The following is a 17,553-nucleotide window of genomic DNA, read 5'->3' on the forward strand; positions in this document are numbered from 1 at the left end:
CTTCCTTAAGGGGTCTTGGTGCTGGGTGTGCATCATTTGTTTTATTTAAGATTTGGACCACTTACAAGGGTTTTTTTTTCAGTTTTATTTACACCTCATACTTTTGATTCTCTTTGTTGTTTTAACCTGGCATGAATGCTGTGACATTTAGCCTTTTCTCTTGATGTAGGTGAGGAGGGGCAGGGGTATGAGTTGCAGTAGGCTTCTAATATTTGGGTTTTGGAAAACATCACATTGGAGCAATGGTAATTATTCCCAGTACTGCGCACAGTGAGACAAGCTGGTGCAGGTTTTGTCCATTTGTCCCTGATTTTGTTTTAATGGCCTGTTTCAATATTTCAAGCTTTCAAGTTGAGAGTAACAGAGTGAGATTTCAAACTTAAGGGCAATTTGTGTAGAAACAAATGTTTACACAGAACACAGTTACTCCAGATGGAAATAGTGTGTGCTGTGTGTTGGTGGAGTTTAACTGGTGCATGAGTACCACAGTAGTAAGATAAGAGTTCCTTGGTGCAACGGGGTAGTGATTCTTAGAAGGGAATTGGGTAAGTACTTGAAGAAAGAAATTGCAGGGAATAGGATGAAGAGCCGAGGATTGGGATGAACTTGAATCCATCTTGAGAGAGTTGGCGCAAACTCGATGGGCCCAATGGCTTCCTTCTGTGCTGTACGATTCCAATGTATTGAAACTGGCAGCTCATGTTGTGGAGTGACACACCAAGCATTGGAAACAACACTGAAAAAGCACACACACACACTGCCTTTTCGGTGCTCAGTTGCTGAAACAATTGCAAATTTGGCATATCTGTGCTGGGACTGCTTCAGCTTTTAGGGGGGGCTGTGGGGCAGGGCAATTTGAAAATGGGTGAGCACAGGAACGTGTTGGCTTGTGGTATGTGGTTGCGTTGCAGCTCACATCTAAGCTTAACAGCATTGGATTGAGAATAAACCACATCCGAAAGGCACTTTGCCATCACATTGTGGAGCACCTCCGAGTTTCTATTGCAGCTGCTGGTGTTCAAGGCCACAATGTAAATCCCGTAACTGATTTTGGAGGAAGGGGTTGTGGGGGGAAGGAGTATATTAAACAGAATTTGATTGCTTTAGTCTAGCTGCTGTCTCAAATCTCCAAGCTACAGTTCAAATTGTTCGGAGTAGGACATTTTTTTTGGAATTCAATCAGGTATGATGTTATCAGAAGAGGCTTATAGGTCCGGACAAATGGAGGTATGATTGAGGTTTTTAAACTGATGAAGGGATTAGGTTCTGTCCAGTTGGGCAGGTTATTTGAGATGCTAGGTATAGTTGGAATAAGGGACATATACTGACAATTTTTAGCACAGGATTTAATTAATATGTTGGGAAGCATATGGTGATTGTTGGCTCCCCAAAGTCTGTCAAAAGGGAGTTGGACAAGTTCTTGTACAGGAGCACATTTCTAGTTATAGAGGGTAGGTTGCAGACCAGCCAGGATTAGAATTTCTAAATATCTAACGCACTACACTATTCTCCTCCCCTTCTGCTGCAAATATTATACTAATTTCCTTTTTGTTTAGTTTCACTTCTTCCTCCAGTCCCACTACTAGACAATCCAATTTGCTGATCAGGGCTGTAAGATGTGTCTCACTCTCAAATTTATACTTGTGCTAACCTATATAGGGTAGAGCACAGTAGCACTTTATGGTGACTCAGCAGGTTTCCCATACCTGTTGTCCCATGATGAAATAGCTGTTTAAGGCACCTCACAGGAGATAGTCTGTGAGATTAGGGACTTGGCAATATGGTGATAGTAGGTACATACTAATGTGCAATGCCATCATACTGATCCCACATTGGGCATCTTTAATTATACGTGATTTTTATATTTAAAACATGGTATAGTGGCAGAGCTTAAAATTTGTTGGACGACACTTTTGAGAATTCTCAGAAAATGGCAGTTTTCCTAATAATTCTTCTTCTTTAATGTTACTTTATAATTCAGATGATATTTACACAACTGAAATTTTTGATATTTAAAAAAAGTTATCCTCATAGTTCTGTGTGTTTTGGGAAACCTTTGGCTGTGGAGTGCTCTACAAAGCTTTGTTAAAGATATTGAAATGGAGAATGAAAGGACAAGGACATTGCATCATCCTATGAGCCCTCTACCATCAATCATTTCATGAAATTGATGATTTTTAGGAGAGTGTGCTCTTTACACTGGTAGCTTCCAAGCGTTTCTGTGTGGGGATCGTGTTATAGATATTGTCATAGTCCTGGATACTGCTAATTTCTGAAAGACGGTGCCAGGACCATTTTTCTTGGGTGCCTTAACAATTTAGGAAAAATGTTTTGTTAATATACAGCAGCAGAAAGGACATGCGAGTAAGTCAACTAGTAGAGACAAATAAAGAACACTGAATTGCCAAAGACCCTGTGGGGCAGTCCTGGTGTCTCTTTGTGAACCCCTAAGGTTGGCAGATGCCAATTTGAAAGCTCTCGACTTGCACAGTTGTATTCTGCTGGCCTTGAGTAAAATACATTGTAATGTTTGGCCTTGTGGGGCATTTTTCCATTGTTAGCTACAGCTTAGCTTGAATGTTTTGCCTCAGCGTCCAAGGACTAAGCAGCTAAGGCACTATTAAACTTTCCCCAGTTGAAGGGAGGGTGCGGTATTGATTATTGGGAAAGTGGATCCTCAGTGTGGGCTGTCAGCGGTCAGGTTACATGGTCAAACAGTAGGAAATCGATTGGCAAGATGGGATAGTGCTTAAAGCGATCAATGTTTTTAGTACCACAAAAGCATCAATAAAAGGGAGCTGGGGTTTGTCGTTTGTAAATTCAGCACAATTACTGGTTTAAAATAGCTCATAATGACAGGCTGCCTCGCTAACTCATTTTGTAGATAATGGCTGCACATCAAATTTTATTTGTCACATCTGTTATGTTTATTTGGCAAGTCTCAATCCTAAAGTGGGTATGGGATAACAAACCATGGTAGAACTAGATAAAGCATTAAGCACTGCAGGAGATAAACTAGATTGACAGCAAAAAAAATAGGATCAGCATTGTCATGCCTTTTGAGCAGGTTTTTTTTAAACATGGATCTGATTTATATTTTATTGTGAGGACGAATAAGGAGGTGAAGAAAGAAGCAGCATTTTTTTGGAAGTGCGATTTGGATTTGTTCATTTCCTTCCTTGACTTAAATATGTCAAAAATAAAATGTAATCAACCACTGAGAATATATAGGCTTGCCATGTTGAGTTTTCAGCCTTTTTTAACTCCACAACCTTTAACAACTTAAGCAATGCATGTGACAGGCATGGATCCATATCCAAAAATCCATTATTTCTTAGATTTCAGGAGAGTTGGATGCCTAAAAAAATGCTGATCGCATTCAGTGCCATACCTACTTATTTCTACTGTTTGGAAGTATATTTTCATAATCTGGTAAAGGTTTAAAAAGCATTGACTTGCAGTGCATATTGTGTCTGACAACTGCTTTTGTCTTGTTTTGGAAGGATTATATCTGTGGAGCTGCTGTCCCATTTTTATTCTGAGTCTGTAGAGTCCTTGTAACACAGCTCAGCTGTCCTCTGTAATGCATGGCTGGGAGTGTAAGGCCTGGCTTCCCATGTTTACTTTGCTGATCCAACAAGATATTTGTGGACCCGTGTTTTCATGGGCCTGTAACCCTGTTTGTTCATTCGCACCAAACAGTGTAGTCACATGGTGAATATCTTTGAAATTCAATTGCTTTTGTTATGGAGACAAATGCATGAACCATTCTGCAGACTGCAATATCCCACAAACTGCACTGAGCTGCATAACCAGTTAGTGTTATTGGTGATGTTGATTGGTAAAGAATAACACCAGGAGAAGTGTCTTTACCTGAATCACTGTTACAGGTGGATTGGCCTTGGTTTAATGTCTCATCCAAAGGATGGCGCCTCAGACAGTGCAACACTCCTACATTGCAATGCTGAAATGTCGACTTGGAAGCAATGTTCCCTCTAAGGTGTGCTGATGCATGACTGTTCAGCACACGGAACAAGTAGACCGTGCACGAGCAAAGATCACTTTAAGACTTGCAGTTGAGCAACAGTCTTCAAGGGATTGTCTAGTGCAACAAGCTGACTACACAGTAAACAGAAGTTAGAAGGAGCATTGCTTGGAAGCATGAAATAAAATTCCCTTTAGCCTGCTGCATTGCACTAAAGTGCCATTATGCAATCCTGTTTTGCGGATAATACATACTCTACACAGCTGAAATCTAAATGGTAGTCAAAGTGCAGCATGTCCTAATATTCACTAGTTAGGAAAATCAATGCAAGTGACTGAAAACTAATTGGTTGTTTAAGGCAATAACAGCTGGAGAAATTCAAAACATTTTCAAAAGAACTTCTACAGTGCCACATCAGATTATTTTAAAGCTTGTTTATTTAAATGTTTTATCTTTCATTTTTTGGGAGACTTGGTTGTTCTTCAAGAAAAAAGCCTCCCTCTCTTTGCTTCAGACTGATACTAATTATGAATTTCAGTATGAACTTAGTGTGCATTTTTTTCCAATGACTTTTCTTACGAAATTGTTCCAGGAAAATCCAAGACACACATCAGTGGAAAAGCACGGGAACCAGTGAAATCACAGCGATCTGCCCTGGCTTCACAGAGGGTCATAAAACAGGTACAATAAAATACTGCTTAGTTTCCATTACCCTTTAGAACATTGCAAGGGAATTTAGCTATTTCTAATAAACTACCTAATATATTAATTATATGTCTGCAACTTTCTGTTGATTTTTTTTCCATTATAAATGATTATGTCTGCCTATGTAATCCTGCCTGTCTGTAATACACCCTCATTTGTGCAGTAGCAGAGAATTTACAGCATGAAAAGTTTATATGGTCAGCCTCCATGATAATTATGGGCATTTGCATTCATAATACAATTGTTAAAATAAGGACTGAATGTATAACTTTAAAGTTTGGACTGAATATTGTATGCAAGCCCTGGAGTACCCTTCATTCTCAAAAGAAAGGGAGAACATACATTTATATAATGCCATTCACAACTTCAAAGTGCTTTACAGCTAATAAAGTATTTTTATTGCCTCATTTCTGACATTACTAGAGCAGGTAAATATATGCACAATACTGTCCTGAAAATAGCAATGAGATGTTGACCAAGTAATTTTTTTTGGTGTTGGTTGAGAGGGTAAATATTGGCCAGGACACCAGGGAGAACTTATTTGTTCTTCATAAAAGATTGTGAGGCACTATATGTTCACCTGTGATGGTAGATGGGTTTAGCAATTCATTCAAAAGGCAGCGCTCCCTTGGAACTGCTCAAGTCTATGGAATGAGACTTAAACCCACAATCTTCAGAAGTTAGAGTGCTACCCCCAGTCGAGATCCTCAGCCTATGCCTTGTTACTGTTGCCTCTGATACACTTGGAAAGCTTTATTAGATTTCTCATTAACAATAGAAAACCGTGATTTTTCTACTCTTTACAATAATTATAATCTCTCATTCATTATCATTCTAATGAATCTTCATTTCCACACTCTAATATCTTATAAGTGGCACCTAGAATTTCCTGCAGTACACCAACTATGGCCTGACCATGACTTACTTTTTAATTCAATTCCTCTATTGTTAAAAAATGCAGCATCCCATTTGTCTTTTTAATTACCTGCTCTACCTGCGCTTCATCTTTAAAGAAAGGTGAATTGGCAGTGGCAAAGCCCGGGAAAATCTGGCTGACTGCACAGTGAGGTGTGGGCCAAGCTCACAGAAATTGGCACCTGGAGATAATGGGACTAATGAGAAACAGGACAAACAGGGCATTCTGAACAGAACAGTTCAATTTATTAATGTATGTGTCCAATCAATGTAATTTGTGATGACACTATTAACAATTTTAATTTAAGCCATACCCCTCTGTTGCTGGGCTCTGGGAAAATGACGGACAAAGTGGAAACTGGGAGAGGTAGATTCTTTACTGTGAAGGCATTAGACATCACTGGTCAAATTGTTGATAGGAAAATCTGGTGGGGAGGCTTACACCTGAACCCATCGTTGGGTTCTGTAAGATATTGCAATCCTTCCTGCCAGAATTTCTTTTCTTCAGGGCTACACTTTATCTTTCAGATGAGAATCGGGTGCTAATTCTTTGGACTGACTTGGTATGGGTGATATAATTAAGTATTGCTGAGTTGATAAGACTGATTATATATGGAACAGTTTCCCCTTTTCTTTGATGTTAACTGTGCAGTGCACTTTATGACTGAAGTTATACAGAAGTTGTGAGACCAGCTGCAGGTGTGAAACTGAGTCCAAGAGGTTGCTGATTGTAACTACATATTCACTGATTTTCATATCCAAAGGACTCCCTTGTAACACTCCATTTTTATCATCATATGAAGATCTGTTGTTTCTGAACAGACTCTGATGTGATAGCCTGCATTAGATTTCACTCAGTATGTGGTGCATATTTACCTCTATTTTGCACATCTGCACTTGTGATTGGATTTGATGAAGGTCAGTTTAGAAAGATTTTAAAATTTTGTCCTGGAAGTTGGAGAGGAACATGGTAGATTTGTGCTGCCATGAGCTTGCCATCATATATGCTTAAAAAACATGCTACTGTCATCTAATGGCAAACATGACACTGCAACTGAATTTTACTTGTCAAATTTAGGTTTCAAAGCTACTTTTGTTAAATTCATGCCTGGGATGACACTAAATTATGCAGATCCAGAGGGTCCTATTGCTTGGACTGAGATAGCTCATCTCAACTGGGGTCTTGTTTGAATGCTGTCTTTGGCCTTGCTTAGCCCTTGGGCTAAGGAGAATCTCTCATTTGCAGTAGGGGCAATTTTAGGGGAATAATTAAGAGCACTGTCCAAGAAGATCAGTTATTTTGGCCGTGGTATTTGGTGTCAGCTTATTAATGTGTGTTTTTTATTATGAAACACTTATATTTAAGGATTTACCATGGAATATCTTATAGATGTTTCTGCTTCAAGCATCTAAAATAGAAGTAACTATTGTGAGATCTGCTTGCTACTAACTGTTATTGTATATGGACACTGGAGGGTGCTCTTGTTCTCTATCTGCATGCTTTGCAAGTGATGTGTATATTGATGGAAGGTGAGCATTTCCTTACATAAGGAATGTGTAACTGTCAGTCTCAAACTTACAAACTTAATTTTGTGGATGACTTTCCTTGCTTTAATTATTTGCTACAGATTGTATTGTGAATGATTACCATTGAGTGATAGGGTGCAAGCTGAGGATGCTGTTTCAATCTTGTTCGCTAGTGCCATCTTAAATAACAGTGGTCCTTGCCATCAGAGATGATGCACCATGTTCGATAACATTGAAGCTTAATGTATAACATTACACAGCAGAGGACCTGCAGAACATCATACAAGACATTTTTTTTTAATACTTGGTTTCACTTTGTCACAAATGATTAGTCCTGCAATCTGCTGATCTTTTCCACATAACAGTGTTTTATATTGCACATTTACAATCTATTTAAATGGTTCAGTCACACTGCAGGCATTGCAGTGAGAGTGACTGAGGCAAATTACAGTTCCCATCTGCTGAGGTCGATTAACCCTGGACAGTTTGGGGATTGAACTTGGGAATTACTGGCTGACATGGGGAGTATCTTTATGCATTGGACCATGATACCTTGATAATCTAATATTTTCATTGTCCTGCTGAGGCATTTTCTTCAAGTGTTGGCATGAATTAAGTTTGGTGTTTTCAGTGTTGCACCATTAATCCAGTCCTAATATTCCATTGCTCATAGATAAACAGCATTAAACATTTAGAATTTGTGTAATCCTGCTCTCAAAACAGAGAGAGCATTGCTTATTATTTGTTACTTGACCCTCAACTCAACATTTTCATAATTGATTGGACATGAAAAATACAATAATACATGGTAATCTATACTGTCTCATATATTTCCTCTACTGCATAAAACCTATTTATATTAGGCCAATTTAATTTGACTTAGGATCATTTGGGTCGTCTCTGTCTGTCAATAAAATGGTCAAATTTGGACAGTTCATATTCGATTGGTGTGTTATATTTTAGTTAAAAAATCAATGTAAGTTGATTGTTTTGTGCACAACCAAACAACACCTCAACATTAAAAATGTAGAAACAGTTTTATCTCAATTGTACCGGCTGCCGAACAGTTTTTTTGTGATGAGGTGCTTAACCCTTGTGCTAATTTCCTTGATTTATCTCTTAAACGCGTTGATTACTTGTTGAAGTATGGCTCAACAGGCACCTGTGTCTTTATGGTATCTCACTCAAGTGGTCATTCTTTTTAGATAGGGCTAGGGAATAAGAATTGGCAAGGTATTTGAACAAAAACAGAAACAGAAATACCTGGAAAAACTCAGCAGGTCTGGCAGCATTGGCGAAGAGCACAGTTGACGTTTCGAGTTCTCATGACCCTTCAACAGAAGGACTCGAAATGTCAACTGTGCTCTTCTCCACCGATGCTGCCAGACCTGCTGAGTTTTTCCAGGTATTTCTGTTTCTGTTTTCCAGCATCCACAGTTCTTTGCTTTTATCTAAGGTATTTGAACTTTAGGTGTGGCATTTGAGTGTCTTCTGTCCCCATGGTATGCTTCAACCGAGAATTGCTGGATAGCAATAAAGGGCAGGAGCTCTGGCTGTTTTTCTTTTCCTAATCCAGGAGCACAAAGGCCATTTGTAGCATTTCTACTATTACCTAGTTAAGCATAAACTAGGTACTGAATCTGGGTTCTCCCTATTATGTATATCTCAGTCTCTCACTGCCTTAACTGAGATAGCAATGGGGATGGAAACAGGGGAAGCGAGAATTGGTTCTAAAGCCATCTACACTCAAGGTGTCATAGTTTAATTGCGCCTCCTTCCTAATAGCTGTTGAGTGAAATGTAAACCTCTCAAGTTGTTTGGCAAGTGACATGAATGTACTCCTTTTTAAAGCTCTCTGGGTACTAACGTCTACTTCATGCCAGGAAATCATTTTTTCTTGTGTAAAGACTTCAGGATCACTTCTAATGCAGTGTTGTGACTAGGCTTACTTGTAATTGTAATGATACATGATAGGCAAATAAAAATGGCTTTTAAAGATGCAATAGTTAAATCTTGTGCCAATGTGAAATCAAAAAACGGTGGATGCTGGTAATCTGAAAGAAATAAAGGAAATGCAGGAAAAACTGAGCAGGTCTGGCAGCATCTGTGGAGCGAGAAACAGAGTTAACATTTCGAGTCCATATGAATCTTCTTCAGAGTTGAACAATGTTGTGCCAATGTGCTTCTCTTATGAGAGTTGTCTCTAAACTTTCAGGAGTGGTAATGATTGGAGTGGAAAAATTTCTTAATCCTATCATTTCAGCTGTGGAAAAACACCTAATAGACAATTGCAACCTAAGTATTGAAAAAGTTACGAGAGTAGTGCAGCCATATAGTGCTGAGCAGAGTACTGAAGGTTACAGCCAGATAATGGTGGTGGAGATGATAAATATTAACCAGGTTCTCAATGAGGATTTCATTAAAGTATAATGTGATGGTGCAGGGCAGTCACCCAGAGTGTGCTACTGCCTGATACCGTGCACAATTCTTGGTGTTCTCTTGGGCATTAAGTTGGTTGCAAGTGAACTCATGGCCTCAAATGAACACACAACTGCTGCTATTACTGGAACATCTATCTGCCATTCTAAGAGCAAATATTTTATAGAGCAGGGCCTAAAACAGTTGGCAGAATTGAAAAATTGCACTTTGTGCCCAAAATGAAAAAGGAGGAAATGACTCAAATTAGAAATTAAGGCCAGAAGAGGGAGGAGAGAGGCATGTAAAATGTAAAACAAAGTGTGGGAATAGAGAAAACTTTGCAGTATTGGAGACTGTTAACTGTGAAGCCGTTATAGGACTTGAAGTGAGCCACATTTAAAACTGCTGGGCCAACCACTTTTCACTACAGGACATAGTGATAAATGTCTGAAGCAATCTATGAAGAAAGTTATTGGAGTTAAAATTATTGGAGTTACTTGAAACAGGCAGTGGGAGAGTTAATGTATAGTGGAAATGAGTTTCACTTTTCTCACTTTTGTTTTATATTTACATAAATTCAACCCCCCCCACAGTTTAAATAGGAGATAATTGAAAGTTATTCTCTCCATCTGTTAATAGGCAACAGTGACTTCCCACAAGATCATGAGGGCAATGCTGGTTAATAAACCTCTGTAGCAGGTCTGGTTGTAATAAGATAATAATGGGTGCATTGGCTTGATCCTTGCTAAACCCTTGCTGTGTACTTGGCTGCCTATTGATTTTTAACTGCAGCATACTATATTCTAATCTCTTTTAATAATTTATGTTTAAAAAAATTCTCCTGCAAAGTTTACCATTTTTGACTAGAATGTGATTTCATATTACATATTATAGCAAACATTGTCATGTAACTCACTTCATATTCCTTACTTGAAACTCAATACAATAGTGGAACAAAACTTGTTCTCTAAATGTGTATCTGCACTTCCCCCCCCCCCACTAAAAGTCGGCTTGCAGTTACAATGGCAAAATATTTTATATCACTTACACTTCTTGTGAATAATTGAATATTTTGTGGTGAAAGGACATAATCAGCCCAAAGGAAAATTAGCTCAAAGTATTGTCCCCGATTAAGGAAACTGAACTGAACTTTTGGAAATGAGGGCAGAGTTGTGTTCTGCACCTGAGGTTTGCTGTGTCGACCTCGATACCCTGTGGATTTCAATTAGCTTTTGACCAACAGCAAAGAAAAAGACAAAATTGTTTTGTTTCCAAATTGCAGAGATTTTGTACATGGCGTTAAAATCGATAAGGCATGTGTGAGGTCAGACTTCAAGTAATGCATGGCTGAGCCTATTGCTGGGACTATTGATTGGTTCTAAGAATGTCAGTGTGGAGACTGGAGAGGCAGCACTGCAGGGACTGGTTAATGTTTATGATGCAGGAGATAGGGATATAAGGTACCATATCCTAGGCCCAAAATTGCATTTTGGAATTGAACTTGAGGTTCCCTATTTCTCCATGTGTTTTTTCTAGTGTATAATCATCATCTATTTGAGTTTTAGGGATGCTGATAGCTGCTATGTTCTCTGAACTCTGCCTTTATAACTTAGATAGTAGATATTGTATTATCTACTGTGTGGTAATGGCAACGAGAATTTTTGCTATATTCCTGATTGTGTGATTTCAGTCCTGGATAAAGAGTTGCCTCCACACTGGCTGGAGATGAATTCTAACAATGCACTGTCATTCCTGCAACTGTCTTGCATCTAGATCACTATGACCCTTGCATGCAGCTAATGGAGGGTAAAATGCTAAGCTTTAGCTGCACAGCCAGATTCTTCTCTCGGAGGTAGACTGCCTCTCCATTGAGTGGCAGCTATTGAACTGTGACAAACGAGTGGTGTCAGGCCTAGCTGGTGGCTGGGGACTGAAGATGACCTTTCCATTAGCCAACTGGTACCTCAGCCTGTGCAGTTGGATAGGGTTACACTCTCAAATGATTTTCTGCTTGATTTCCTCCTGGTAAACTGATTTTTATTATTCAGCACATATCTGCAAACTTTAAGCACTAATTTTCAACTATTATACAGTAGTGATTTCATAGTCTGACAGAGACAAGCCTTACTTTGTGAGAGGAGCAATTTTTAAAATTCCTGATTTGAAGTCCCATATGCCAAATGCATCCGTTCATTCAGGGGTCAGGGCAGTCTATCCCAGATGTCAGCTGTGCTGCTTTCAATCTTGCTCAAGAACAGTGCAAAAGGAAAATTATCATCTTCTGATCAAAATTGTGCACTGTATGAAGGTTGCCAACTTTGTGTGACCCAGCAAAGAATTGGCTTTCCTTCAGTTGATGCAGGCTGTTTTCAGTTATAGCTCTGAAATTTAAGCTTGTAAGCTATAATTGGCGGTATTGGTGTTACCAAGAAGTCAAGCAAGCTGCTACTTGAATTACTATTTTGAATAGTTAAGGCTGTTGATATTGTGTGTTCCTGATTAAACTACCCCTACATGTTGAGAGCTGCGTCAGAACAGTGGGGTTGACAAACACTGGATTTTGCAGTAACCGACATTAACCTCAATGATTTCGCATGACTCTTGACCAGACTCAATTGTACAGCAAATGTGTGATGTACAAAAACAGCAAATGCCTAAGCTTAAGAGTAATTCATAGTGTTCAAATAGTTTTGGATAAATTAAGTGGATGGTCTAAGAAATGGCAGATTTCAATGTAGGTAAACTCAAGGCAGTGCACATTAGTGTAGAGTTCATGAAATTTATGTGTATCATGAATAGATGACCATTATCACATTTTGGAAAGGAAGTAGAAATGGCTTCTTTGAAAGGGCAGTAATTCTGAATTAGCTTGGTCCACAATTTTATGTGGTAAGCAGTTCCTTCCCATAGATAAGAACACAAGAAATAGGAACAGGAGTAGACATTTGGCCCCTCAAGCCTGCTGCACCATTCAATAAGATCATGGCTGACCACCTTGTTTTGATTTCCACATTCCCATCTAATCCTGATAACCTTTGATTCCCTTGCCTAACAAGAATTTATCTGCCTCTGCCACAAAAATATTCAATGACCCTGCCTCCACCACCTTCTGAGGCAGAGAATTGCAAAGTTGCACAACCCTCTGAGAAAAAATTTCTCCTCATCTCTTTTCTAAAAGGACAATCCCTAATTTTAAAACAGTTCCCCCTAGTTCTGGAGTCGTCCACAAGAGGAAACATCGTTTTGACGCCCACCTTGTCAAGGCCGTTCAGGATCTTGTATACTTCAATCAGATCACCCCTCAGTCTTCTAAACTCCAGTGGAAACAAGCTCAGTCTGTCCAACCTTTCCTTATAAGAAACCCAATCCTTCCAGATATCAATCTAGTAAACCTTTGAACCGCCTCCAATGCATTTACATCCTTCCTTAAATAAAGAGAGCAAAACTGCACACAGTATTCGAGATGCGGTCTCACCAATTCCCTGTATAACTGAAGCATAACATCCTTACTTTTATGTTCAGTCCCCCTTGTAATAAAGGATAGCATTCCATTAGCCTTCTTAATTACTTGCTGTACCTGCATAATAACTTTTTGTAACTCATGTATTAGGACACCTAGATCCCTCTGCACCTCAGAATTATGCAGCCGTTCTCCATTTAAATAATAGTCTGCTTTTTTTTTGTTATTCCTGCCAAAGTGAATAACCTCACATTTTCCCACATTAAACTCCATTTGCCAGATCTTTGCCCACTCACTCACACCACCTATATCCATCTGCAACTTCCTCATGTCCTCGTCACAACCGTGCTTTCCAATCTTTGTGTCACCTGCAAATTTAGCTACCATGTCTTCACTCCCCTCATCTAAGTCATTGATGTAAATCACAAAAAGTTGAGGCCCCAGTACAGACCCCTGTGGGATCCCACTCGTTATATCCTGCCAATCAGAAAAAGACCCATTTATGCATACTCTTTGCTTTCTACCAGATTGGCCAGCCAGCCAATCTTTTTTATGTATACGTTACCCACTACACCATGCGCCATTATTTTCTCTAATAATCTTTGATGCAGCATCATATCGAATGCCTTCTGGAAATCCAAGTACAGTACGTCTACAGGCTCCTCTTTATCCACTGCACATGTTACTCTTTCAAAAAACTCAAGTAAATTGGTTAAACATGATTTTCTTTTCACAAAACCATGCTGACTTTTCCCTATTGCCTTGAGCTCTTCTAAATACCAAGCTATTAGCTCCTTAATGATCAATTCTAATAACTTCCCCACGGCTGACGTCAAGTTAACTGGCCTATAGTTTCCTGTTGTCTCCCTCCCTTGAATAGAGGGGTTATATTTGCTACTTTTCAATCTGATGGAATCTTTTCAGAATCTAGCGAATTTTGGAAAATTAACACCAGCACTTCAGCTTCCTCATTAGCCACCCCTTTTAAGACCCTAGGATGTAGTCCATCGGGACCTGGAGACTTACCAGCCTGCAGCTCCGTCAATTTGCTCAGTACCATTTCCCTAGTGATTTCAATTTCACCAAGTTCCTTTCTCCCATTCACTATCTGATTTGCATCTATTACTGGAATGTTTTTTGTATCCTCTGTAGTGAACACGGAAGCAAAATATTTGTTATTTTCTTCCGCCATTTCCTTATATCTCAAAACAAATCCTTGTGTGTTTGGAAACTTCCATATCTTACCTCAATGCTTCATATGAACAAGAAATTCTTGCAAAATAAGGGAAATTACATGCCATATAGATGAGGGTCTTGGCTAAGAGTTTCTAGTATTGAAGTTACACAAGGCAAATTTTAAAATATATAATACATATATTTAAAAAGCTAAAGAAGTGAAAAAAATGCAATATTTGAATGAGAAACTTCGCATGTTAAACTGGGAGTGTACTAGCCTCTGTTGGAAGTCGCACACAAATCTTTAAGGAAAGCCCTTGGTCGCTCTTTCAGCATTTCACGCATCCTCTTATTCAAATGACCCAGTGGTTTCCAAAAGTACACCATGTTGCTTAATAGTTAACTCGTAATTGTAGTCAACTTGCTGACTGAAATTCATGTATCATGCCTACAATGTCCTCAGTCACTTGTATGATGGAAGATATTGCACATTGAGCCAGCTTTGTTAAAGGTAAATCAACCAATCAAATTTATTTACAATTAAGTAAAGTAAATAATTTACAGTAACAAATATGCTGTACTACACTGAGCATTTACAATATATCTAGACTGTCCATTTAAAAAAAAATCAGTTTTTGATTATAGACTTGGCCAGCTCCTCACCTAGAGGAATTCACACACACTGCACACACCAAACGTTCACCACAGTTTGAACCATTACCTTACCATTTCTCTTTGTGCAATTCTGGGAGTCAGGTCATGAGCATATGCATCTAATGTTAGGGTGCTGAAGATGAATATTCTAAATGATGCCCTGACAATGTCTCCAAGTCTATTAGTTTTGTATCTTATATTGTTGTTGGGATTCTAATCCAGTGTTGAATGCATAAAGAAAAGCTATATACCTTTTATGGTTGAAAATAACTTCTGATGGAGCAGAACTTCATAGCTTACTTCTAGTTTACAAACTGCTGTTTGGAGATCGACTTTATCTTTCCTAGATATAATTGGTTACTAATTGTAACATTTACTTACGTGTGTTAAGGAATGTGTCACATAATTAAATTGATAAGGAAACACCAGTGGAATGACTGGTAAAAAATCCATTTCCTTAACCATTCTTTTTCATTGTTTTAACCAACCACTGCCTCCACACCCCTGATCCCTGGTACGTTTATGGGAAGGAAGAGCTGTTCATTAGAGTTTGAGCCAGCAAAGAAGTAGAAAGTGGCGCAAATTTTAGCTGAAACTTTGGCCAAATGTTGTTAAAGTGCTTTACTGGTATAATGCACCAAAGAGTTAAGGAAAGGCAGGTTGGTCTGAACGACAAAATTGCAGGTGACGACCTAGCAACAGTGTGTGTAATTTATTGTATGTGAAGTGCTTTTGGACATCCTAAGAATTTTTATATTTTATATATATATACATATATATATATATTATTGAGCTGGCAGTATTCTTCCAGTGATACTGTTACATTGACAGTGGATGCTCAAGAGGTTTCTGCCCACATTAGATTTAACCCCAGCAGCACATCTATGATGTACCTCTCGAAACATGTGGATTTTCTTAACCCTGCCCCCTCCTTCAAACCAGGTAAATGTTTTTCAGGAGAGTGTTATCTATTCTACCATCGAAGTCTCTAGTTTCTGAAGATTTAATGAATAGTTTTTGGTTTAGAACACTCCAGCGCGACCTTTTATCCAATGCCCTTTATCACCCTGTTACACTGCTTTGAAGTGAATTTTCGTTATGCACATTTACAGTGATGCTTATCTGTGTGATCCTTAGATGTAGAAAACCACAGAGTAATATGGTTAGTAACTTGCTGAAAGTTATTTAAACAGTCTTTGAAATGCTTGAGCAAGCATGGAGGATAAAAGATACATGTTTCGTTCTAGCAAGTTCATTATGTCCACTCTGAAACACAAAGGGCATTAGTTGTGTATTAAAATCATAAATTCCAATTGTTCATAAAGTCCTGTAAAGCATTTTGAACAAAGAGAACAAGCGATTGTTTAGTTATCATTTTGTCACGCCTTAAACATTTGTGAGGCTTTCATTTTCCTTGCACGTTCTTTCACCCAAATATATCCTTTTTTTCCCCCACCCTCTCCTGAAGCTAGAAGCTGGGGTACCATTCTGCGGGTGTTGGTATTCCTTTTGGTACCTCCATCCAAGTGGCTATTCTTTTTTGAGCAGGGGCAGTGGGTGACATTAGGCTGATTGACCATCGCACGTGGTTAGGTCTTTGTGAATGCAAGCCTTTCAAACTAGGGATATTTGTTTCACTAAATCTTTGGAAGTTTATGTCATGCTCACCTGTTACCTGAGAGTGGAAAATTGGCTCAGTTCATTGCACTCTGGCCTCTGAATCAAAAGTTGTGGGTCCAAGCAGCTCTTCAGGGTTTGTGTGAGGGGACTGAGTAAGTGTAATACAGAGAGAACGATGCATTGTTGGAGGTGCATAATTTGGATGAAATGTTAAATTGAGATTCGGGATATGGATGTCACTAGCAAGGCCAGTATTTGTTGCCCATCGCTAATTGCCCTTGAGCTGAGTGACTTGCCAGGCCATTTCAGAGGGTGGTCAAGAGTGAACCACATTGCTGTGGGTCTGGAATCACGTGTATTCCAGACCTGGTAAGGACGGCAGATTTCTTTCCCGAAGGGACATTAGTGAATCAGATCAGTTTTTAATAACAATCGACGATGGTTGGCACGGTCACCATTATTGAGATTAGCTTTACAATTCTAGATTTATTTATTGAATCTAATTCCACTGGCTGCTGGGGTGGAATTTGAATCAATATCCCCAGAGCATTAGCCTGGGCATCTGGATTACAAGTCCGATAAAATTACCATGATGCCACCATCTCCCCCATATATAAAACAGTGACATATTCTTTAAACTCTAATTTAGAAGAAACTCCCAGGTCTAACATGCTACTCAAGTTCTTTACAAATTTGCATTTGCAGGTAAATTATATCCTTGAAATTTAGAAAAAAATCCCGCTCAGGATTCACATTTAAGACTGTAGAACCATTACATAGTAACATCAGTCGCTAACAAGGTCACTGGGTCTATGGGAAAATCCACACAAGAAGTTTCCTGTGTATGGTAGTCCAATGTAGCAAAGAAGCGTGGATCCCCTGATTGTGTTCTCTGGCCTGTGAGATGAGTTATGCTCCCGTTGTTAATTTCACACCCTGCTCATTTTAGCAAGTGCTGCGTTATTAGTTTTTGGAGGCACCATGCTTGACTGATGAGAATAGCTAATATATTCCCAGACTTCTACCAATCCTAACTACTCTTGGAAAGTGCACAGGAACAGCTTGGGTACCACTTACCCTCCAATTTTCCTTT

General features: G+C 39.0%; 1 protein-coding gene across 4 annotated transcripts in view; it reads left to right on the forward strand.

Annotated features, from left to right (window-relative positions):
* Positions 1-17,553, forward strand: part of scaper (S-phase cyclin A-associated protein in the ER) — a 294,594-nt gene that overhangs the window by 14,990 nt on the left and 262,051 nt on the right. For all 4 annotated transcript variants that reach the window (XM_041178256.1, XM_041178255.1, XM_041178258.1 and 1 more), the window contains exon 3: positions 4,578-4,666. In XM_041178256.1, the coding sequence (XP_041034190.1) occupies positions 4,578-4,666 (89 nt within the window). The remainder of the gene's footprint in view (positions 1-4,577; positions 4,667-17,553) is intronic.

The sequence above is a fragment of the Carcharodon carcharias genome, chromosome 32, assembly GCF_017639515.1.
Source record: "Carcharodon carcharias isolate sCarCar2 chromosome 32, sCarCar2.pri, whole genome shotgun sequence".
Classification (NCBI taxonomy): Eukaryota; Metazoa; Chordata; class Chondrichthyes; order Lamniformes; family Lamnidae; genus Carcharodon; species Carcharodon carcharias.